We start from the raw sequence: 25,653 nt of genomic DNA, 5'->3' as shown, positions 1-25,653 counted from the left end.
GGTAATCAGAAGGAAATAAAAATAAAATTTGACATTTGTATTTTTTTTTAAAGTCCAGAAGCCCTTTTTACATGATCTGTTTTAATTCTCACCAACTCCTGACAAATAAGCAAAGAAAATATTACCTTACTTAGACAGATGAGAAAGCTGAGGCTCAGAGAAGTTAAGTAACTTGCCTAAAGTTGTACAGCGTATATAATAAGTGGTACCAATGGGATTTAAACATAAGTGTGTATCCTGTGTAATTGCACCATAATGTTATGGATGATGTAAGTATAACATGGAATGAGGTGATCACAGAGTTGGATACCAGATTGAGTACAACAAAAGAGGAAACACTTTTGATCAACAAGTGAAATTGTAAATTAAATTTGCAAATTTTTGAAATGTTTTGCTCTTGATTTGGGAGTACAAAGTGTCCAGCACTTAGTATTCTTAGCCAGGAATGAGCATTTACAAAATGAAATATTTGTAGCAGTGAATTTCTTTAAAATATTAGGAAATTTAAACATACTATTTTAGAAAAGAAAATAAAGGATCTGTCTCCATAGAGTGAGGAAGATACAAAGTCAGATAAATCCTAGAATTTCTCTACCTTCTTTGGATTTGCTAAAGCTCTCAAAAGCAAACCACACAAAGAAGAAAAGATATATGCAAAAATATAAAGGCAGAACAGGACAAATCACAGAATCATTGAAATAAGGATGTTTGAGGGGGGAAAAAAAAGCAATAAACCAACAAAAACCTTCAAAACATTATGAGGTACAGTCGACAAGTGCCCGCTTAGCAATTGTGCTATGGGAAGCTTAATTCTAAACGTACCGGGGATAACTCCAAATGACATTTTTTTCAGCGATCTAAATGCCAGGGACAAAAGAAGATGACGTAAACTTAAGGAGTGGGACAATTTATGGTTTACTTTGGAAAGAACAGCTGGAAAATAAAGAGAGCTGTTGGCTCAATATTATAGTAATACTGTTAAGCAAGCCAGGAAGAAAGTCCATTAAGTTGTATTTAGAAATGAAGTGATCACTTGAGATAGCATAGCTGTATAATTAAAGACACATTACAGGGTTATGTATGAACTGAAGGAGGTAAGGAGCAAGTTAGGGTATGGACAGGGTAAATCCAGTTACGAGGTAGAATGGCAGCCCGTAGAAGCCAGAATGAATCACGCACCTGCCCAGAATCCTTATCTCAGGATGGAGGGAGATTACTGCCACATAGCAAAAGGCAGGCACCTGAATTCATCTGCAGCCAGAGAGAATCACACTGCGAACAAGACCACTACAAGACCTTGGGGAAGTTTTTGTACAAACAGCTTTCTGTTTAGTTGTTATAGGACAGGACAGGGTGTTTTCTATCAACCTGGGCCAATTTTGCCTCCTAGAGAACATTTGGCAATATTTGGAGACATTTTTGGTTGTCACAACTTGGGGGAGTGGGGGGGAAGGGGGCGGGGATGCTATTAGCATCTAGTGTGCTCAACATTCTGCAATGCTCAGGGCAGACCCCTCAACAATGAGTTGTCCAGCTCAAGCAAGTGGAGAAGGAAGGTGAAACCGAAGGATGCACAAAATTTCCTAGTGCAGTGCTTGAAAAAGAGCTGTCAGTTTAAGGATTAAGGGGTAAACGGGAAAGAATATGACTAAAAGATAATAATGAAAACTACAAAGGAGAGGAAGTTAACACTTTTAGCTGATTTAAATATTAGCTTAAATGACATGAACCATTATCTTCTTAATGCTGTTAAGCAGAATAAACTGGTATTATTTAACACTCCTTTAACACTCCTCACTTTCCTCTCTACTGTCCTCACCTGGCCTGGCCCAGTGACTATTTACTGGATAGATGAAACTAAATTTTTATTTACTTAGTCCAAGTATCAACACTATTTAAAACATTTAACCTGGCTGGGCACGGTGGCTCACACCTGTAATCCCAGCACTTTGGGAAGCCGAGGCGGGCGGATCACGAGGTCAGGAAATCAAGACCATCCTGGCTAACACAGTGAAACCCCGTCTCTACTAAAAATACAAAAAATTAGCCGGGCGTGGTGGCAGATGCCTGTAGTCCCAGCTACTTCGGATGGCGGGTGCCTGTAGTCCCAGCTACTCGGGAGGCTGAGGCAGGAGAATGGCGTTAAGTAAAGCCGGGAGGCGGAGCTTGCAGTGAGCCTAGATTGCGGCACTGCACTCTAGCCTGGGCGACAGAGCGCTCTCCAAGATCTTAAACCTTTTGGTCACAGCATGGGGAATCGAACTGGAATCAAATCTACTTTTCAATATGAAAGTTTATTTTGTTTCATTATATGATATGCACAAGTCAGGGATCCTCTTTAATTTTGTGTTTAATTTAGCTTCATTTATAAATGTTGGTCTTCGTATCATTATGCAAAATTTAAAACTGGGTCAAACTGTCTCTTTAAAAATGGGATTCTGGAGACATTTTTGTTTTCACTCTTTTAACCAAAAATCTGAAGTAGTAGAACCCTCTAGAATAGCAAGTTTCCTAAATCAGACATGTTGTATGAGGCCAAAAAAAAATCAACCAAGGTCATTACCTAGCAACTGATCACAAAAGATTTGTTGGTTTATTGATGTAACAGCAAAACTGCGTAGATTTTTTTTTCTTTGTGTTGGCATATACAGGAAGCTCCCAATTTACCATAGATTCCAAAAGTTTATGGGTTAGTTGTTTGGAATTCAGAATGCATTTCCCCACAGAAAAGGGGAAATGGTTGGTTTTCCAGAATAGCCGGTAGAGCCTGATTTAACCCACAATGTAACTGAACTGGTACTACTACCGCAGTCCTGAGGTCGGGGGAGCTGGTGTGTTGGAAGCCAGGGCATGGAGAAAATGAAATGATTCTCCCCTTCTTAACTACGGGATAAAGTTCACAGCAATTCTTTAAAATCTGCAAAGTTTGTTTTTGGCACATTTCCCTTCTCTTTCTGCATATTTTCTCCTCCTAGGCCTTTCTCTTACACTGCTAGGCACCTAGAATCCTCATTGCCTATATTCTTCAAAGTTCTCTACCTTCTTTCAGATCCTATTGAATTCCTTTTCTTTTGTGCAGCTCCCTTAGTAAGATGCTAAAGAAACTCATTCTGATTTAATAATTCACAATAGTGGATGGCTGACAGCAGTTTAACCAACTTGGAACCATGTACTCTTTTGAAGGAAGATATGTATTAACATGAATGAATCCCTAGTTAGAAAAATTACAAGGATAGTCCGAAGGTGATGTAAAAATAAGTAGCAGTGGTAGAACTATGCTTTAGGGCTCAGGGAGATACCACCCTGCTTCTGGAGTCAGTTGCATCTCATTCTTGCTTTTCCTGGCCTTGTGTGCTGCCCCACAGCCTTGGGCACTGCAGCACTTCCTGCAAGTCTAAGGCTCTGCCCCCACAGCTGCTTCTGTGACAGGAGTTGTGGATCTCCAGAGTGAGCACAGAACCCCTGAGACTGGTAAAGGTAACTAACCATTTACACATGTGAGTCATTCATTGATGAGTCACAACCTACTGGTGTTAGCTCCTTGCATGATAGTATAATGTTTACTGTAGGATATGGAAGCTGACCAAACTACTTTAGAGAGGAAAACTCTCCGAAGGGCCATGTATTCAAGAGAAGCCAAAGCCCAAATGGAGGACGAAGATGAAGGTAGATCTTTTTACTTTTATCTGGAACATTCTAACGGGGTAACAGTATGTGAGCATTTTTTAATGTGTGAGTGTCTCCATGAGGAATAATAAGCCCGTTTGCAAGGGAAAAAGTTAAATCAAATAATACCGAAAATGGAAACAATAGGAGTCAAGAAAAGGTGGATGTAATCCATCAACAGTCATCTTGAGGGGCTCCACAGAATGTGTCTTACTACAGTTGTTATGTCTGAGAAAGACTTGAAAGGAAATGGCAGTGGATTGTAAATAGATCTAGACGTTTGTTCAGAAAAATTGAAATTGTCTAGTATGATGACCAAATCTACTTAAGAAAATTTCAATCCTTCAGAAATAAGTAATAAAGGGGAAATATGGCATTTTGAAGTAGCTATATTTGATTCATTCAGTTCATCTTCGTGAGGTTTTCATGACAATATAGCCATGAAGGATAACAAAATTAGAACGCCATTTGTTATGTTTCAGTTTTCTGGATCTGATAAGGTACACTAGGGAAAAAAGATTGACTGGAAATGTGAGGAATGAGATGAAATAATTACACTGCTTTGACATTCATTGCCAAGAACGTTGTGAGATAAACCACCTTTTAAGTCAATAGAGTAAATGCATTATGCCCCATTTCCCTTTGTAATTTTTGCTTATGCCTGCATTTCTACCAACCAATTAAAAAAACGGAGAAAATGTTCATTTCAAGCCAAATAGCACCAAAATGTGCTACTTTTGTATTTCTGTGTTTCAACAAATATTCATTGAGTGAATGAATTAATGAATGAAGGCTAAATTTTACTTTCAATTTCTGTGATTAAAAATGTTCTTAAGGAATTTTTGGTGCTGTAAACAGACATCAGCTTCTAGAATTCTAAACAAATTATTTCTAATGTGCTACAAGAGTGGAGTTGTACCCAATTACTCTGTTCAGTGTTTCAGTGGGGATGCTAACTGTGCCCTTGGCTTGCTGTGTTAATGCACACCCTCAGGTATAAAATAAGGTAATAGCGCTTTGCTTATACGGTAAAGGAAGTAATGTATGTGGAAGAGCCAATTACGGTACATCTTACTTATTAGTTTGTTGCTTTAGGTCCTATCAGAATGCTCAAGCCAACAGTAGGGGAAGAAAAGAAGTAGAGGGTACTTTCTTTCTCTTAAGAGACTTGGAGTTGCACATATTGTTTCTGCTTGATTACTATTGACTCGGTCATTGGTTGGAAAGATTAAATACTAGGAATGTGAGGAAATGCTGTCTTTAGCTGGGCAGCCATGGGTAACTTTAAATTTCAATCAATATAGAAGCAAAGAATGGGTATTGGGGAGACAGGAAGCAAAGTGTAAGTGTCCACCTCTTTGATCATGCAAATTTCTAGTCTGTTCTTCTCACACAAAGGACGCACCCTGCCAAAGGGGAGACCATCTGAGACATAGTAATTTACTGCATCCAGCTCAAATATCAGGATCTTTGGTGATGCTGTCTCCTCATCATAAACATATTTGGATCTCTGTGGTCTAATAACCTAAAAAGTAAAGACAAGTCCTTCCTCCCCACAACGTGACATGTATATGGTATAGCAGTGAAGTACATACAGGATAACTTTAATGAATAAAGTTCCTTTGGAAAAGCAAAGGATGGGAAGCACAGTCACTGGACCATAGAAATCATTAAATTTTGATTGTCAGGAAATGCAAAACCTGCTTTAGCAGTGGAGTCATCCTTAAGGAAACCCATCTTGGAGTTTCTAGATGGTTTAAACATCTGAGAGGAATTCCCAGCCCATTATCCTTTGTGTTCCCTGGCTTTGCCCACTGGAAGGTTCCTCCTTGGGGCCATAGAGTAGGCATGGAGTGTGCCCTCTTGTGCTATGCACAGATTTCAGAGCCTATTCCCTCCTGGTGCAGCTTTATAAATTCAGAAATTTGCAGGTCAAAATATTGTAGATGTTTGTAAGCCAGGTATGTGGTTTTTGTTGGCAACACAATTCCTTCAATAACTTAGTAAGTTTCTTCCAATTTGATGTGCAGTATATCAGCAAAGAGTCTCATCCAGACATAGATTTTATGTTTATTACTCATTCATTCACTCATTTTTCACCTATTTTCAGAAAGAAATGAGGTTTGCCCTGCTAAAAGCATTTAAAACTTCAATACTAATGCTTACATTTTTATAAATGTATAATGCCTACATTTTTATAAATGTATGGAAAAGTTCCTTTTCCAGAGGAACTTTATTCATTAAAGTTATCCTGTATGTACTTCACTACTATACTATATACACATCAGGTTATGGGGAGGAAGGGCTTGTCTTTACTTTTTAGGTTATTAGACCACAGGGATCCAAATATGTTTATGCATGAATGTTTATATACTATTTGTGGAGCAATAAAAATTATATCCATCTGGTGCCCATCTGAAGCTTAAACAAAAGTTTTTGTATGTAGAGGAAGAAGAGGAGGAAGATGAGGATGATAACATGTCCACCGTAATGAGGCTCAGGACTAAAATGCCATGGAAAACCTGCTGGCGCTACCTGACATCTGGAGGATTCTTCCTGCTCATCCTGATGATTTTCTCTAAGCTTTTGAAGCATTCAGTCATTGTAGCTATAGACTATTGGCTGGCCACATGGACATCGGAGTATAGTATAAACAATACTGGAAAAGCTGATCAGGTACAATTAGTTCGGTTTTGTTTTTAAATCATCAAGGAAATATTGAGATTAACAGTGATACCTTCTTATCTAGTTAGATGCTTATATCCCAAATGCCATAGGACTTCTGTGATAATTTAATAAGTTAATACTTACAACAGGACCTGAAATAGAACAAACTATCAAACATGTTAAAATAGAAGGTATTATTAATACTTTTAAAGTTTATCATACGAAATATTTAAATATCACGCTTAGATTTATATTCAAGGGAGTTATATGCCTATATTTTTATGTATTTTATACATATATACACACATATATAGGACCTTTTTGTATTTGTTCTTGTGGTATTTGATGTTAACTACCTACATCAGTGCATTAGCCGGTCATTTTGAGACTAGGAATGAGAAAAGTGAGCTCTACAACATAGAAAGCCAAGAATATGCCCCAAACCTGAAAACAAACTCTTTCTCTTCATCTGCTTTTAAGCAAGCCCTGAAAGAGAGTGGAAGGAGCAGGTGGAGGGACACTACCCTGGGCCTCAAAAAATTGCATTCCTTCAACCGTCTAAATGCATGCAAAATGATGAAGTCAACAATCTTGTCTGACATTGACATTTGGTTTTCTAGTAAGAAAGAACTCCAGGCCGGGCACAGTGGCTCATGCCTGCAATCCCAGCACTTTGGGAGGCCAAGGTGGGCAGATCACGTGAGGCTGGGAATTCGAGACCAGCCTGACCAACATGGAGAAACCCCGTCTCTACTGAAAATACAAAATTAGCTGGGTATAGTGGCGCATGCCTGTAATCCCAGCTACCAGGGAGGCTGTGGCAGGAGAATCGCTTGAACCCGGGAGGCGGAGGTTGCGGTGAGCCGAGATCATGCCATTGCACTCTAGCCTGGGCAACAAGAGCGAAACTCCATAAAAAAAAGAGAAAGAAAGAAAGGAAGGAAGGAAGGAAGGAAGGAAGGAAGGAAGGAAGGAAGGAAGGAAGGAAGGAAGGAAGGGAAAGAAAGAAAGAGAAAGAGAGAGAGAGAGAAAGAGAGAAGGAAGGAAGGGAAGGAAGGGAAAGAAAAGAAAGAACTCCATTGATAATTTCCTCCTATGTGCTTTTTGTATTGGTTGCTTTTTAGACCTACTATGTGGCTGGCTTTAGCATACTTTGTGGAGCAGGCATTTTCCTTTGCCTTGTTACATCCCTCACTGTAGAATGGATGGGTCTTACAGCTGCCAAAAATCTTCACCACAACCTTCTCAATAAGATAATCCTTGGACCAATAAGGTAAAACAGTGGTTATTTCTCACTCCCACACCTTAAATAATAAAAACATGCATTTTTCAATTTAAGTGAAATACGAAAGTTTGAAGAATTTCTTTAGTCCTTGAGCAAATGAATAGGGAGCTTCTCATTTTCATGACCCTAACATGCCCATTAGCAATGCCCAGGTTCCAAATAGTTTAGTATTATCATATACTTCCATCTGTTTATTGCCTAGGTTTTTTGATACCACACCCCTGGGACTGATTCTCAATCGCTTTTCAGCTGATACTAATATCATTGATCAGGTGAGTAACTGGGTTACTTGCAAGTTCAAAAATTAGTTTCGCAATGTAAGGTAAATAGCATTTTAAGATAAAACATAATTCCTATTAACAATAGAGGATTGCCAAAATTTAAATAAAGGCCTACTTGTATTAATATCAATATTGTACATGCAAATGATATCTAGAATGAAATATTAAAGGAAAATCTTAGACTAATTTGTACATGTAGAAGAAGGTACTTGGAGAACTATCATGAAGTAAAGAGAAATAGTAAAGAATGATTGAACGTTTAAAATTTTGATTATAAAAAACTTGTTTTGGTTAGTGTCGTATCAGCATTCACAGTATAAAGTTCTTAAAAGTTTAGTATCCATGCAGAATTTCTCTCAGAAGTGAAGGATGGGATGCCAAACTGTCTTAAAGTCTTTTTCTTTTATTAGATTGGTTCTTGAAGCTTCAGATGATGTGATACTTCAGGAAAAATTCCAAGAATGCCCAGTTTAACCTAAGATCCTTAGGAATCTAAAAGTTTGTTTGAAATAAAAGCATCAAACTCTGAAATTATATTACTCTAAAAGTGGAACCCTTTGGATGACTGAGAAAGGAATTCATCAAATCCAGCCCTTGCCTTTTCTGACTTTCCAGAGTAGCATTAGGAACACTGAAATGGCCCTCAATTTAGAAAGAGGGTTGATGCATGCAGCTGACTGCAGAGTATGTGGAGAAGTTTTGATGTTTTCATGGCATTGGTATTAGGTCAGACTGCACCTAAAACCTTTCTAAGGAATACATGTTGGAAAAGAAGAAATGAAACACTCATTATTTAGAAGATGACATGATTGTTACTTAGAGAATTCAGAATAATTAGTAAAATAAGTCACCAATTAGAAAAGTCAGCAGGGTATCTACATAAGATGTATCATATGAAAGGCAGCAACTTCCTCTACACCAATTTAAGAAAATAGTGAAAAACAAACTCCATTCATAACAACAAAACCTATAAAAACAGAAATAAACTTAATGTGAAGAAAATATGTTCGACAATCCCAGAAGTCATAACAATCCTGTATAGAAAAAGAATTTCCCTATTAGATATTTTAAAAATACTATAAAATTCAAGCACTCTGTTAATTGCAGAAGATGAGTAGGTCAAAAGAACAGCATGGAGAATTCAAAAACTCCATCATATGTAGAAATTTAACAGTATAAATGTGGCATCTTAATAAGGAAAGGATTAATTTTTCAACAAAGGATATTTGGATAGTTAGCTATCCAAAAAATACAAAACAAATGCATATAGTATAGAGGTGGCCATATTAAAACATAAAGCTATAAAGTAATGTAGGAGAATAGTTTTAGAATCTCGGGGTGGGAAAGGACTTTCTGAGTAAGACAAAGAACTCAGAAACAATAAGGAAAATAGGTTACTTTTGAGCCCACAAGTCAACAGAAATAACTATTAAAAAACTTTAAATTGTGATTGAGCCAAAAGCACCAAAGAGAAATTTAAATACAATAGATAACTGGGAAGAAAAATTTGCAAATATTTTTAAATAAACATAATATATACAGAGCATCTAAAAATCAATAAGGAAAAATTAATCCACTCAAAAAAGCCCAAAGGATACGAGGAAGCAATTACAGAAAATTAATTTAAATGTATTACAGTAGAGGAATAGCTAAATAAGCTAATACTATGCAACCATTAAAAAGAAATAGATTTATATACACTGCCATGGGAAGATTTACAGTCTGTCTTGCTCAGTAAACAAACACATGAATGAATAATATTTATAGTACAGTGTCATTTACATAAAACACCCAAGATAAATAGGGAGATAGACCACGAATCAATGACATGTTGATAGATAGATAGACAGGCATAATAAACTATGGAAATTGAGTGAAGAATTGCTTAGGATGAACATGCTGATACACTACTTTTGTAGCTAACTGTATAACTCGGTGTCAATATAAAAACAGATATTTTGTTACATTGTAGCCAATATTTCATTGCACTAATCATATTTTCCTTTTAAACTACCCTAATAGCACATCCCTCCAACCTTAGAATCTCTAACTCGCTCGACACTGCTCTGCCTGTCCGCCATTGGGATGATTTCTTATGCTACTCCTGTGTTCCTGGTTGCTCTCCTGCCCCTTGGTGTCGCCTTTTATTTTATCCAGAAATACTTTCGGGTTGCCTCTAAGTAAGTAAAACAGCGTCCCATTCATTCTCAAAAGCTTATCTACGGTCAGCCTTCTCTATTCATGGGTTCTGCCAACAACAGATCAAACATATTTGGAAAGAAAACATTCCATGAAGTTCCAAAAATCAAAACTTGAATTTGTCACGTGCCGAGTACTACATTGAATACACACTGATGAGAATACACACTGATGAAGCGATGTGTGATGTGTTGCCACTGAATTAAATAGAATGAGTAACATAGAGATGATTTAAAGTATATGGGATGATGTATGTAGGTTATATGCAAATGTCACCCATTTTATATAAGAGACTTGAGCGTCTGCAGATTTTGGTATCCATGGGAGGTCCTGGAATTATTTCTCCATGGGGACGATTGTATTCGATTTACTGTGATCTACATTTGCTGTAGAGTTTTTCAAGATAAGGTGTGGAATTTAGAAATGCAACCTATTTGTAACATGATGAAATCTATCCTGACATTATGATTCATTTAGGTATCAATTAATATTATAATTATACCTATAATTGGTTGTCTGGGCCTTACCTAGCCCTGGACATATATTAACATGTGAATTGACCTATTGAGTTTTGAGTCCTAAGACTGCCAAATTTTTCATTCCATGGTCCTTTTTCTGAACATGACATTGATAGAAAACAAAAAATCAAACCTAGGCCAGGCATGGTGGCCCATGCTGTAATCCCAGCACTTTGGGAGGCCAAGGCAGGTGGATCATGAGGTCAGGAGTTCGAGACCAGCCTGACCAACATGGTGAAACCCTATCTCTACTAAAAATACAAAAATTAGCCGGGCGTGGTGGCACCTGCCTGTAATCCCAGCTATTCAGAAGGCTGAAGAAGTAGAATCGCCTGAGCCCGGTTGGCAGAGCTTGCAGTGAGCCGAGATCATGATACTGCACTCTAGCCTGGACAACAGAGTGAGACTCTGTCTCAGAAAAAAAGAAAAAAAAAACACAAACATAATCCCAAAGAGTAAGTGATTTAATATTATTATACTCTACAAATGGGAAAAAATTATTTGCTTAGAATTTGTCATTTACTGAGATGGTGAATAAATGAAATATAATACCAGCTGTTTCAAAATTTCCAGTTTAACTTTGAAACCCCGCTATAAATAGTAACGTTTGTTATTTCAACAAATACTAAGCACTCATTGTGTCGCAAATAGCTGTGTTAAGCCATGTGACAGGTGAAGAGCAATATGACAAGGACCTGTTCTCAAGAAATATATAGTCTCTTAGGAAGATAAAACATATACAAAGTAATCCTAATATGTGGATTAAGTGCTAAAATAAGAAGGCAGGTATTGAGTTTATTCAGGAAATTGAAAATGTTAATATGACTTGAGTGCAGGGAAGGTGAAATAAAATAGGTGGAGATAAGAAGAAAAGAAGAATTGTAGTTGGAACCTCTGAATGTAACTTTTCATAATTTGAAGAAATAGTTGTTTCTCCCTCTTAGCTATGAATTAGGGTCCTTGAAATGTCAGGGATCCATATTTAGTCTGTTTTTTCATCCCTAGACTCATTCTGTTTGCTTGAAGCAAATTCTGACCACAACAGAGAAGCTAGTAATCAAATTCACATTTCATTTCTTCTGATACTATTGCTGGTCTACATGCTGGTGGGCCAAAGAAGTTCAGAGTTATTTCATTACTGCTGACGGTTTCCAAATCTGTCCTTGCCTTCTCAACACTGATATCAGTCATGTCTTTCTTTAATTACATACTCATTTGGTCCTATTATTGCCCTTTAGCAATACAAATGGAGTGCAAAGTTTAGGAAAATATTCCTAGTCCATTACAAATTTGAATTGTGAATTCTGTTCATCATCAGTGAGAATAATCTGTTAGAGACTAAAGTATGAAGAGGACGGTTATTTTAAAGAATAAATATTGACAATGGATTTTACACTATTCTTGTTTGAAATTATCAGAAAGTTGGCAAATATAACCATATGATATTAAACCTCACAGACAAGGATCCTTCTAGATGTTGAGGTTCTTTAGAACTCATCCATGTTGAAAAGTTCAGGCAGCTTAACATGACATTTTTGAATACACTAAAGAGAACTTAAGTGGGGAACTAGCTACAGGAAATGCTCTGAAAAAATGAATATCTAAAATCATGGGTCGAATGCATGCTTAGCTTTGTAAGTAACTGTTTCCTTCTTGCAAGAATACAAGATCAAGCTGTGCCCTCACCTCTGGTTTTATCAAACAGAGTTTTATAAACAAAGCTTCCTCCTTCCACAGTATTTTTCCTTCACTCCAAACCTCAATGTAGTGACCACCTGTTGCTTGTGTCAGATTTACAAATAGCCATTTGGTTCTATGTTTAAAAATAACAGACTCTTCACATTCCTTCATATTCCTTCTCCCACTTCCTTCTATCTTTCTCTCCCCCAATCCCCATGTGAAAATTCTGAATGAGGGAATCCATTTTAGAAACTCCACTTCGAAAAGACTTGCATTTGTTTTGGGAACCAGACTACATTGGCAGCCAGGAATGGCCTAAGTAAGATTATGGAACCATGTTCATCCATTCAGTTGACCCTCATAGGTGAATGCCAACACTACTTCTCTAATATTCTCAACCCCAAAAACCTAGAGAAGGGCAGGAAAAAAGGTCTGAAAAGTAAAAAATGGAATGCACTGAAACATGTGGTAGCCTATCTTCTGTAAATTCTATCTCATATGGTTTAAAGAAAAGTTGTCATGAATATATCTCTATCAAAAGGGTCAGATTCAGGCATTTCCATTCATTCAGTGTATGTCTGTGTTTTATGTACCTGTGGTTCCTTAGAGAAACTGTGAATGGAAGTTCCATGAAGGCAAGGATTCAAACTCACTGTGCGCAAAACTAAACTCATTATCTTTTCTCTCCAAATGTCTTCTTTCTGTGCCCTTGACCACCACTCTGGGAAACAGCACTGTCATTTTTCAAGTCTGCTAAACTACAAATAGCCAAGCTATATGTGACTCTTGTTTACCCTGTGAAAACTAATCGATCATTACAGCAAATAGGGCTTCTTCTGACTGTCTCACATTCCCCTACTTCTTATTTTAAACTTGACCAGCATCATACTAACACTGAACTTTTTAAAAAATACTCTTGTATGGACTATATTAACTGATCCTCCTCATTCACCCATTCTCTTTCATCCTGTACATTGTCTCCCAAGTTATGCTGATTAAAGGATTAAAGGACAGTTCCAATTACCTTCTTTCTTTTTTTTTGAGACAGCGCCATGCTTTGTCACCCAGGCTGGTGTGCAGTGGAGTGATCTTGGCTCACTTCAACCTCTGCCTCCTGGGTTCAAGTGATTCTCCTGCCTCAGCCTCCTGAGTAGTGGGATTACCGGTGTGCACCACCATGCCTGGCTAATTTTTTGGTAGAGACAGGTTGTGCCGTGTTGGCCAGGCTGGTCTCAAACTCCTGGCCTCAAGTGATCCACCTGCCTCAGCCTCTCTAAGTGCTGGGATTACAGGTGTGAGCCACCGCGCCTGGCCAGATTACCTTATTTCTAGTCTTCAGTGATTTTTTTTCAGCCCATTAAGGATATTTCTACCATCCACTGTCACCCTTACAAGACCGTATCCTTTACATAGCCTCTTCCCACTACAACAGCCCTAAAGGACTCTGGGCACCAGAGAGATTGAACTTGCAAGATTCTTCAGACACCAGTGCTTGTTCTTGTTATTCTTCTTCTTGTCTATTTTGTTGAAGCCCTCATCAAGCTTAAGGTCTGGTGTAAATTCTACCCGCTTAAGGAAAATCCCACCAGTGTCCTAGGTATAAATTAAGTACTCATTCCACTAAGTCCTGTAGCAGTTTGCTTTGGCTGTTACGCAGAGCTGATAGTTTTGTACAACACATTATGTTCAGCCTCTACCTGTATTCATTCTATACTCATCTTTCTCTTCCTCTTTAGATTGTAAGTTGTTGAAGTTTTTGTTAATTGAGGGCTAGGGAAAAATAATTTCAATGATGAAAATAAATACAGTGACAAAATAACCTTCTCTTAAATAATAAACATGGTAATTTTTGAGTCTGGATGCATGTGAAGTTTATTTTTGCCCCTGTCTCTACTAGGGACCTCCAGGAACTTGATGATAGTACCCAGCTCCCCCTGCTCTGTCACTTCTCAGAAACAGCAGAAGGACTCACCACCATTCGGGCCTTTAGGTGAGTAAACACATTTTTATATTAGCTGACTAGGCAATTACATCATCAACAAATATTTTTCTACAAGTAACTGATCATTGCTTTCATTTTGTTTGATCTCCCCATTGTGTGCCTGACAGTGTACTAAACCAGGAAGAAGAAAAATGTGATGTCAATGATCAGAGTTAGAGTTTACTCCTCCAGAATGCTAACTATAATAAAAGATGAAGCAACAGATTGGAAAAATACTAGCTGTGTGACTAGGATGAGGCATCTGAATTCCCTAACCTTGGTTTCCTCATCTATTAAATGGAGAAAGTCAGCTTCGCTTCTTATGGTCATTGGACTAATTGATTTTATCCCTGCAAAGCATTAACCACATTGACTATTGAAGAAGCATCCAATAAACAAGTTAAAATAAATGTATAAATAATAATAGTAATAATAATTCTCACAAAAGGAATACTATTGCACCAAAGTTGTTTTAGAATTTAATCCTTTTTATTCAAGGTTTGTAAACAGAGTAATAACCTAAACTTTTGATCAAGAGTGTTTACTTTCAAAAAATTACTTATCCCAATTTTCCTGTTCAAGTCAGATTAGCAAGGAGGTGGTATTACTGAATATTTCATTTAATCTAGAAAATTGATTTTTTAGTGTTATATCTTTCTGAAATCCTAATTGCAAGTATATATAAATTTTAACCAGAGATTTTTCTAACCTAAGAAATTTATTTTTAAATATAGAATTGGGTCACAGAGTAGAATATAAAGAGACAACTATCCACAACATTATGTTCCACAGCATATGTACCTAATCTATGTAGGTGGCATCATGAAGCATTCACGCTTTCTGCAGTGGTATGTTTTTTCATCATAATGTGCCATCCCTTTTATTGGAGATGTCAAAATTATTTATTGGCATTGAATGTAGATAATAACATGAAGTTTATATTCTAATAACCAGCAATGATCAGTGGTATTAATAAGTACACTATACTAAAGATTACTTTTTGCACCAAATAAGTCCTTTCAATTCAATTTATTTGAGAAATATCTGAGTACTGAACATATGCCAGGTACTATTCTTGCTGTCAACATATAAAGACTAAAAAGACACGGCCTTTCATTGCCAACCAGCAAAAAGTGGCACTGTTGCCCTCCTTCCCCAAATCCTCTCAACATACACCTGCCATGTTATCCTTTTTATTTCCTTTGTGATATTTATCTGAGTATTTTAAATCATCTTTTTTATTTGTTTACAAGTTATCTGTCCTTTCCAAGTGGAATGTAAGCCCTATCAGATCCTCCCTGCTTTTTCTTTCTTTCTTTTTTATTTTTTATTTTTGTTTGTTTTTTGTTTGTTTGTTTGTTTTGCTGTTGTAGCACCATTAGCTGGGAAAAGTGCCTGGGGCGAAGTAAGTGCTCAATAAATATATATTGACTAAGTAGCTAGCATGGGCTGTGTTAAGGAGCTCACAGCCTAGTAGGAGAGACGGTTTAAGAAAAAAATAGCAACACAGCATTATACATAGTCTAATATCACAAGAAACAACTCTGTCAGAGAGTAGGGTAGCACTCTGTCTAGAAGGAATGGAGAGATAATTATTGAACCACAAATCTTTGAATGATGAATAATTGACCTGGCAGATACAGGAGATAGAATATTCAAAGACGATTTAACAGATGTGTGAAAACATAAAGATTTCTATTTTATATGGAAATCAAAAGAGTCCAGTGTTGTTGGAACATAGATTAAGTACAGAGAAGGTGGCTATGAGGATAAGGCTTGAAACCATAGTAGAGGCCAGTACATAAAGGGCTTTGATAAGTACCTTTAAATAACTTAGACTGGATTCTTTCAATGTGAGGTAGTCACTGAAGAATTTTGAGCAGGAAAGTGGTACGATCAGAGTTGTGTTCATCACAATAACTCTGGGATGCTATTATGAACTGGGAATGGTTAACACCCAAGGCAAAGAGACTCCAGGAGGCTGTTGCAATGGTCCACATGAGAGATTACAAAGGCAAGCTAAGGAACTAAGGACTAGGAGAGAAAGCACAGATTTAAGGAATACTTAGGAAGTGGGACCAATGAGATTTAGGGGCAAATTGAATGTGAAGAATAAGGTTGAGGGAGAAGTTGAAGATGATTCCTTCTAAGTTTCTGGTTCCAATAAGTAGGTAGTTTTCCAGGTTAGGAAATTGAAGATGATGTGGAGGATTGGAGAAGGAGTTCATGAGTCTGGTTATGAACAGGTGTAGGTAGCAATGAAATATCCAGTTGGACATTTTTTATGGTCATTTTGGTATACAGGTCTGGTGTCTAAGATATATCTAAGGGCAGAAGATAACAGGTTTGAGTATCATTCTTTTATGGATAATAGTTAAAGTTTTGACCATGGATTTGATTGCCAAGGGAGAGGGTGTAGATTAAGAAAAGAGGAGTTTGCACAAAAATTTCAGACTACCAGCACTTAAAGAACAAGTAGATAAAAAAGATCCTGTGGAAAATATGATCTGCCAATTGCTGCCTCATTAAACAAAGCTGGTCCTCTTAGGTTAAGAGGAAGATAGTTTATATTACTTGTACCTCCCAATATCCTTTTATATTTGGCTAACCAGTACTTATCTCACTGCTGAAATATCAGTCCATGATTGTCATCTACTGTGGGAAGCCTTCTCTGAATGTTAGAATGTAGAGTTCGTGTCCTACTTAGGTCTCTATGTTAAGTTGCATCCTGAACTTAGCATGCTGCACCATAATCAACTGTTTGTGTATTTGCATTCCTCTACAAGATTGGGAGCTACTTAAGAGCTGGTAATGTGTCCTTTGCCTTAATCTTTAGAATATTAACAGAGTCAGTCACATAGTAGGTGTCCAAATGTTCTGTGAATAAATTAAAGAACACTTCATTGCTCAACCTACTACTTTCTGCTAATATCTCCATGACTCTTTACTTCAACATCTGTCTGCTTCCAGCCCTCCTAATTTGGACAGACTGTTTGAATTCCGTTCCCAGTCAGCTTCCTCAGTAAAGGGGAAGGGTTTTTGTTGCCCCTTGTCGTGGTCTCAGTCTTTCAAATAAATATCCTATTGAGCTCCTCCTGCTCCTGGCCAACCCCAACACAGGCCAGCCTGATGCCATCAAATCCAAACCAGTGCCTTCTTTACGGAAAGAGGATTCACATCTTGGCAACCTTGATGTTGTGACTACTGTTTTAGCAAGTTGGTCCCTGATAGATCAACTGTCCTATGAGTGAGAAGTTAATGGTGGGAAAGATCAATTCACTGGGCCTTCTCTTCACATGCTCACTGTGTGTTTGTGTGTGTGTGTGTGTGTGTATAAAATGTTACATATGCTATATGTATATTGTCATATATATACATCATTTTCAGCCCCTCTTTTATTTCTCTGGATGTATATATATCCAGATAGGAGAGGCCAGCACCCAAGCACTTTGCCTCCCTAGAGGCCATTAAAGGCTCTTAAGTGGTCAGCTGAAATTTTTGATAGCCCTTTATCCAAATGACACCTTCTGGAAAGCAAACCTTTACCTGTAGCAGCTCTACCTAGGTCAGGGACAGGTCTGGAAAGCCTAAGGGACTGCTCTACCTATGTTTGATGCACATTACCCTAGGTAACACCACTGTAATGCACCTTAATTCAGCCTTGTCTGCTTCCTTCCAATACCTCAATGACATATAAGTGCCAAATGTTAATACTTAGTAGGGCAGAGCCCATCTTCCTACTAAGGGGGAGAAATTCAGACCAGTTGAGAAAATAAGCCATCTAAGTGGTAGGCAAAAAATCAGGATAGTGGTATCCTTGGAGTTAATCACGTGAGCATTTTAAAAAGAAATTGAATGGTCAATAATAATAACAACATAAAAGAAGAATAAAAAGAATTGAAAGTGTCCATTTGATATGGCAGCCATGAAGCTATTGGGAACCTTAGTAAGAAAAGTAAAGATAAAGTGGAGAGGATAGAAGGCAAAATTCAGAGAGTTAAAAAATTAATTGGAAATCAGAACATGGACATGGCAAGGAAAAACTGCTCTTTCAAAGAGTTTTACTGAGGTAGGAAGGAGTTTAGGAGAGCTCACTAAAAGAAGGAGCTTTTTTACTATTGTCTTTTCATTTTTAAGAGAGTAATGAACTAGACATTTTCAAAGACTGAAGGGAAGAAGTGAAGATATAGGCAGGATGGGGCAGTTAATGGAGAAGATTATTACAACAGAGTAGCAGGAACATGTTAAGTGTCCAAGTGTGAAGACCAGTTCAGCATGAAGAGTATTTGGTATATAGCTCCTTTATGAACGTAAGAAAACAATCTGAATAGATTCAGGAAAACTGACAGGTAAAAAACAGGAAGTTGATGAGTTCAACATCTAACAGCCTCTGTTTTCTCTTTGAAGGATAGGGGAGGTCATCTTCTGAGAGGGATGGGGACGAGAACAAGGCAGAGCATCGTGAAGGGAATGAGGAAGATTTAGAATGAAAGAGGAAAATGACCAAGCGTCAAGATTCAGATTTTTCATTTACCTTCTTCCCTAGACACATGAGCATAATTTAGCATTACTATCCTTAATTTTACATTAGGAAAACTTCCAGGTAACTGTAAGTAGAACAAAATATTATGTTAAATTTCAATGTTTGAATTATAGTTGGAAGAAACAAAAGACAACTCAACTTCTATCTGGAGGTACCTGCCTAATACTAATCCAGGTTTAGATCTTCCAGAGTTCATTTTTTAAGGTTTTATTTTATTTCAATAGGTTTTTGGGGAACAGGTAATTTTTTGTTACATGGGTAAGTTCTTTAGTGATAATTTCTGAGATTTTGGTACACCCGTTACCTGAACAGTGTACATTATATCCAATGTGTAGTCTTTTATCCCTCACCCCTCTTCCATCCTTCACCCCAAGTCCTCAAAGCCCATCATATCATTCTTATGCCTTTGCATCCTCATAGCTTAGCTGCCACTTATAAGTGAGAACATAGGATATTTGGTTTTCCATTCCTGAGCTACTCCTCTTAGAGTAATGGTCTCCAACTCCATCCAGGTTGCTGAGAATGCCATTATTTCATTCCTTGTTATGGCTGAGTAATATTCCATGACGTATATATACCACATTTTCTTTATCCACTCACTGGGTAATGGGCATTTAGGCTGGTTCCATATTTTTGCAGTTTCAAATTCTGCTGCTATAAACATGTGTGTGCAACTGTCTTTTTCATATAACGACTTCTTTTCCTCTGGGTAGATACCAAGTAGTGGGATTGCTGGATCAAATAGCAATTCTACTTTCAGTTTTTTAGGGAATCTCCATATGTCTTCCATAGTGGTTGCACTGGTTTACGTGTCACCAGCAATGTAAGCATGTTCCCTTTTCACCACATCAGTATCTGTTTTTTTTTTTTTAAACTGTGGCCATTCTTGCAGGGGTAAGGTGGTGTCTCATTGTGGTTTTACTTTGCGTTCCCCTCATGATTAGGGACGTAAAGCATTTTTATTAACTATCATAAATATCAGCATTTTTAAACCCAAAGAAGTCTTGAAAATGTGGGGATGGCCCTGCTGCCATGGATAAAATTCTAGAATCCTTACATTTGGTACTTGTGGTCAGGAATCGAACGTGCCTTTTTCCATCCATCTGTTCCTTTCTTTCAAACTATCTGGAGTCCCCAGAGTCTTGAGCTCTTTGGAAAGTTAGTATTTACTGATGAGGCTGCTTTTCCTCCCCTGCATTGAGGGTTCGTGGTGTACTCACATGAAGCAATGAACTCCCTCAAGTAGTTTACCACGAAAGCATCACAGTTAAATTAGACTGAGATTTTAGTGACCTTTCCTATTTTTTTCTTGTCTGACAGAATAAAGGTCTAAGAATGTTCAGAAGATGAGCTGGATATGGATGAAAAGATACAGGCTGAGTGTGTCAAAGTTTCCATTAGGAAAACAGAAGGTTTCTTGCCAAATAGAAACACACAGAAAGAATGTTCACTGCATTTTCACCCCTCCCCTCTCACTGCTGCCTCAGACTATTGCCAACTGCATTTACAAACTCTTTAAGAGTGGATCTGAAACAATATCCCAAAACTAGAGGAAGAGTCAAAAGTGTTCCAGATAAAGCACTTTGTCAGAATCAAGGGTTTGAGATTCATCTCAAATGTCTTCCACTGGCTTTGGTCCACCTGGCCTCAACTCCAATCTCTCCATCACACAGTCCTCTAGGGAGAAGAACCTGTCTCAAGCCCCGGAACATGTGGCGCTTTCTCATTTCTGTGCCTTTGCTCATATTGTTCCTGCCACTTAGAATGCCTTGTTCACCAAAAACATTCCACTTATCCCTTAAAAACCTCACTCAGACTATCTTCCTTGTCTTTTGTGACACGTTGCTTAACGCTTCCTCTCTCTCCACCCTTCACTCCATTTCCTACTGTGCTGATCCTCTGATTGGTGCAAATCATGCCCTTCCTTTATGTTCATGTAGCATTTTGTGCATAAGCTCCTTATAGCTAGATAGTGTGTTGCACCATTTTTACTTGTTAATGCTGTGTTTCCTCCCTTCACTAGACAGTTGACCCTTCAAGGGAGTAGGTCATATCTTGTTCTTATGTCCTCAGTGTCTAGCATAATGTCTTGCTTAGAGTGGATGATTGCTAAATGCTCCTGAATGAATGGATGAAAATCTACCAAACGTGTACCTAGCAAGTACAAAAAAGAATGAGCCAAGATGAGTGGATCACCTGAGGTCAGGAGTTCAAGACCATCCTGGCCAACATGGTGAAACCCTGTCTCTACTAAAAATACAAAAATTAGCTGGATATGGTGGCACGTGCCTGTAGTTCCAGCTACTCGGGAGGCTGAAGCAGGAGAATCGCTTGAACCTAGGAGGCGAAGGTTGCAGTGAGCTGAGATCTCACCACTGCACTCCACCCTGGGCGACAGAGATTGTCAAAAAAAAAAAAAAAGAAAAAAAAAAAAAAAGCCTTACGTGTGTGTATAGAGAGAGATGGTAGATACATAGATAGATAGATAGATAGATAGATAGATAGATAGATAGATAGATAGATAGATAGATGGATAATCTTTATGGTTCATGTTCATTGTCTCAGTAAATCCTATAACCCTTTGAACGTCCCCCTCACCATTTAATTATTCTCTATATTCATCGCTAAAAGGGTCAGCTGGAGGGTAAGGTTGGACTGCTTAGTCCCACAGCAGAGTAGCCATTCAGGCCAGGTCCTCCTGTGCATGGCAGCATGGCATTTGGGTCATGGATACTCAACTCAAAGTGAGGTAATTATTTGGCTGTGATTGCTGAGTTCTCTGATTATTGTAGATTAGAGCTTACTGTCCGACTGAATTATCTGTCTTTTTTGACATATTGGAATGATCAGATTGACTGGATAGATATCAAGCGTCTGCTTTATATTGGCCTGTATGGATTACTTCAGTGGGCCAAATGGACACCCCACCCAGGATTTCTTCATTTTTTGACATGTGATGATTTATTATAAATTTTTACAATTTTACTTAAAAATTGGGGAGGTGAGTGGAGGAAGTCTTTTATCAAGAAGGAATCACTGCCATTCTGTCAAATGAAGTTTGGTTATTTCTTGCAAACATAACCCATAGATGGGAGGTCTCTATAAGACAAGCCATGACTGCAGAGAGTGAATAAATCACATTTTGATTTGGTATTTTCCCCAGCTTCAAACCAGTTATTTTTATTATATTATCCAACCTTCCAATGTTCCTGTTATTCAGGGAAAATAATTGAGAAATAAAAAGAGACTGCTGTTGTGATTTAGAGAAGATTTTTTTCTACCATGTAGCATGAATTTCTTTGAGATGTTGGCTCAGATGTTTAAATGGATAGGGCTTTTAGTAACCGTTTCATTTATAAAATAGGTTACACAGAACTTGGTGTGATTTTATTGAGCATCCAGAATTAACTTAATTTGTTGAAGATCAATAGCCAAACGATATATATCATAGAACCCTAAAAGTACACAGACCAAATTCCTTTTATGCAATGACCATCCTTACAAATACTTTAGAATTTGGGGGTGTAGAACATTTGCCATCATCTCTAGTGTCCCCCATCCTCTACTTTTTGCCATCCCAGTTTTTTTTTCTTTGGTTCGCAGAAATATTAGGAAAAAAGATAATTTTAAAAGTATATTTTTGCCAATTGCAAATGTATGGTATTCTGTCTTCCCTGGTTCTGATCCAGCACCTCCCACCCACTCTAACTGTGTTGTTTGGAAAAGTAAAATAAATGCCACAAAATGTTGGTAGAGTTGCATTTCTATACAATTTATCTTGGTTTTTGTAAGGCCCTTTTAATGTAGTAGGCTATGCCTTGTTCTCATGGCTACATTAATTATGTGAAAATTTATGAACTGATCTTTAATACAATGTTGTTGTTAGAAGGACTCTTTTTCCTAGTAAAGGTATAAGAAAGGAAATAAACACTTGACCACACCATCTCTACTAAGAATGCAAAGAGCAGTAGCAGCTGGTCTTTATTTTAAAGTAGAAATCTATTTACTGATCATTCCATGCCATCAGTTTGTCACTATGTTGAGTAAATAGTGTAGTAGTAAGTGTGACTGTTTTTATGACCTCTCCTGTTGTGTGGCTAACACTGTATTTTTGTTTTCTGCAGGCATGAAACCAGATTTAAACAACGTATGCTGGAACTGACGGACACAAACAACATTGCCTACTTATTCCTCTCAGCTGCCAACAGATGGCTGGAGGTCAGGACGGTACGTTCATTTCACGATTTCGAAATGGAAACCAAATAGAGAAGACGCCTGCTGCAAAGAGGCAGACAGTTGTAAAAATTAGCCTTCCACTGAGATTCAGCACTAGCTTCACATTTTCTGAACTTTAAAATAGCTCAGGTTTGTTTATGTTACAGATGAAGTTTGTCATAATGTTTTAGCTAATGACAAGACAAATAGCCCAAAAAGCAAAATTTCATTTTGTGTTCATTAGTCTCTAGATCACATAAGTTAATGGAATGGCAAATATTTGTATAACTTCATTTTTTTTTTTCCAAAAGAGTGCATTTGGCAAGTGAACAGATGTACTCATTTCCTTTACCGAGTTGGTCCTGCCTGGAAGGATGGCAACTTTCTACGTTTTAAGCCAGTGGAGGGTCATGTTAGTACAAAATGTAGAAAACTACAGTTAATCATTTGTTGCCTTCTGTCTTGAATAATGTAGAAGAACAAGCACAAGCTTTGGCATCACACAGACTTGGTCTAGCAAGTTAATTTTAGTCCCAGTTCCTCATCTATAAAGTAAGAATGTGTACCTTGTATGGGCATTGGATTAAAAGTAACATAAATCCCCTACTACACTGATTGGCAACTGCATTCAAGAAATGTCTTTTGAATGCATGCATGAATGAATAATGACTGGTACCTGCCCTGGTAGGGGGTTCATAAGCCAATGAGCTGGAGTATCAAGTAGGAGAGATGAGAAAGACATTCCAGAAGGCAAGGAATATAGTTTGTAGTCTGTACAGTCCGGAACATGGATAAGCTACTTTGGTGGTAATGGTGAGTTGAGTGTAATTTTTTTAATAGGTATTTGCCAGTTTTGAAAAGAAAAAGCATGTTTATCTGTACTATTGGGAGAATCTTATTTCCACTAATTGCGTTTCAGTAATATATAGGCTTTCTTTCAAAACACAACAGAAAAGAGAAGGAAGATGGTAAAGGAATTTAATAGGGTAGAAATGAAGGAGCCCAAGTTAAAATCTGAGTAGTTGATTGATGGATACAGATTAACCTAGAATCTTAGACATCCTTGTGAGCTTTTGTTATCATTATTTCTCACAGGTTTATAGAGATTCTCTACAACTATATTAGTCATTATGTATAAATTATTCAACAGCACTGCATAGTCATTTTTCACAAAGTTTTGATAGAAGTATTGTTTGCTGATAAATTCCCTCAAGGTAGCTGTGACCTTTGGAAGAAGGCGGGGCAGAGTTTCTTGGGAATTACATATAGATAAATAAAGGCAAGTGAAGTGTTACTTAGGATTTATCACAAAACCAAAACATTATTCCCAAACCCTATCCAAACCATAATTCCATAATTCCTTGTTTTAATTCCTTGTTTTGATATGTGAGTGTCTGTGTGTGTAATTTCTGTTGTTCTATAAGGGAAAAAAATCATATATGAATAATATAATTACTGATGAAATAGCTTACTGAAAGAATATCCTGAAATCATAAGGGAGAAATGTTAGCAGTTACCTTTGTATCTGGTTTTCCTGAACTTGAAGATCAAATATGTCTTTTAGGGGCAAGCATATTTGCCTTGGACTTGAGGTGAGAGTCTGACCGACTCCTGTTTCTACTCTTTAGCACTTCCTGCTGTCAGGTTAATGGATAAGTGTTGAACAAGAATCTTCAAGCAAACCATATGCTCTGTTCTCATAGCCAGAAGACAAGATATTAGAGCCTTAACACTGCCAAGAGAGGGAAGGTCAGGAAAAATTAGAAAGGAACAGCAGCCAAACTCAGAATGGTTTTGTTTAGTTTGATTCATAACCCGATATTTTAACCCCCATGTGAAAAAGCAGTTGAACCTGCCTAAATATAATAGAATCTATATCTTGAATTCCACCTGCAAAAAACAAAATACTGACACTTGAAACAGGAAGGGCAGAACAGGCCATTCATTTGGTTACTTTGTAATACGTTTGTTACTCTTTGCTTTCTGTGTATTAGAATCCTTCCAAGATTTGCAATCTAGTCTTATTACTAGAACTCTCCCTTAAAAATTAATACAAAAGACTAAGGAGTATTTTATTTTCATTTCTGGTGGGCAAAGATATATTTTGGCAAGAAACATTTGTTGATTTATTGCAAAGTTCCAGGCATATCTGCTGACAGAAGTCAAGGTTCAAAGTCCTTTGGGTATGATTTGCCTCCATCCATTGTATTTATATGTCAGTAACTTTATGTGGATAAACACTTGTACACACGCACACATACACACTCCTCTAGACAATCTCAGAGATCCACTGTGAGACCAGTCAGATTCACTGTCGCTCTGCTCTTCTGAGTGAACTGAGAGTTTTTATTGGAACCAGGTGTATTTAAATATAAATACTATAATCCAAGAACATATGCCACAGTAGGAGTGTTAAATAAGGTAGATGACTTCTCCTGGGGAATAACCTTTCTCTCAATTGTGCACATATAAATGACCTCATTACTACTGTGTTTCTGTGGGCATATCCACATCACTGGAGACAGAATTTTAGTTTGGAATAACTGGATCTTGTGTGAGAAAAATGAAGTTGAGATACAGGACCTCGGAGACTAGGGTGTGAACTGTTCCCTACACCC

General features: G+C 37.6%; 1 protein-coding gene across 2 annotated transcripts in view; it reads left to right on the top strand.

The window, feature by feature from the left end:
- Positions 1-25,653, top strand: part of ABCC9 (ATP binding cassette subfamily C member 9) — a 139,574-nt gene that overhangs the window by 84,919 nt on the left and 29,002 nt on the right. For both annotated transcript variants that reach the window (XM_009180355.3, XM_003906100.4), the window contains exons 25-31: positions 3,570-3,666; positions 6,113-6,342; positions 7,458-7,606; positions 7,821-7,890; positions 9,922-10,079; positions 14,194-14,286; positions 22,945-23,047. In XM_009180355.3, the coding sequence (XP_009178619.1) occupies positions 3,570-3,666; positions 6,113-6,342; positions 7,458-7,606; positions 7,821-7,890; positions 9,922-10,079; positions 14,194-14,286; positions 22,945-23,047 (900 nt within the window). The remainder of the gene's footprint in view (positions 1-3,569; positions 3,667-6,112; positions 6,343-7,457; positions 7,607-7,820; positions 7,891-9,921; positions 10,080-14,193; positions 14,287-22,944; positions 23,048-25,653) is intronic.

Source organism: Papio anubis, chromosome 9 (assembly GCF_008728515.1).
Source record: "Papio anubis isolate 15944 chromosome 9, Panubis1.0, whole genome shotgun sequence".
NCBI lineage: Eukaryota > Metazoa > Chordata > Mammalia > Primates > Cercopithecidae > Papio > Papio anubis.
The sequence above is the reverse complement of the archived record's forward strand: the minus strand, read 5'-3'. Positions and strand labels throughout refer to the sequence as shown.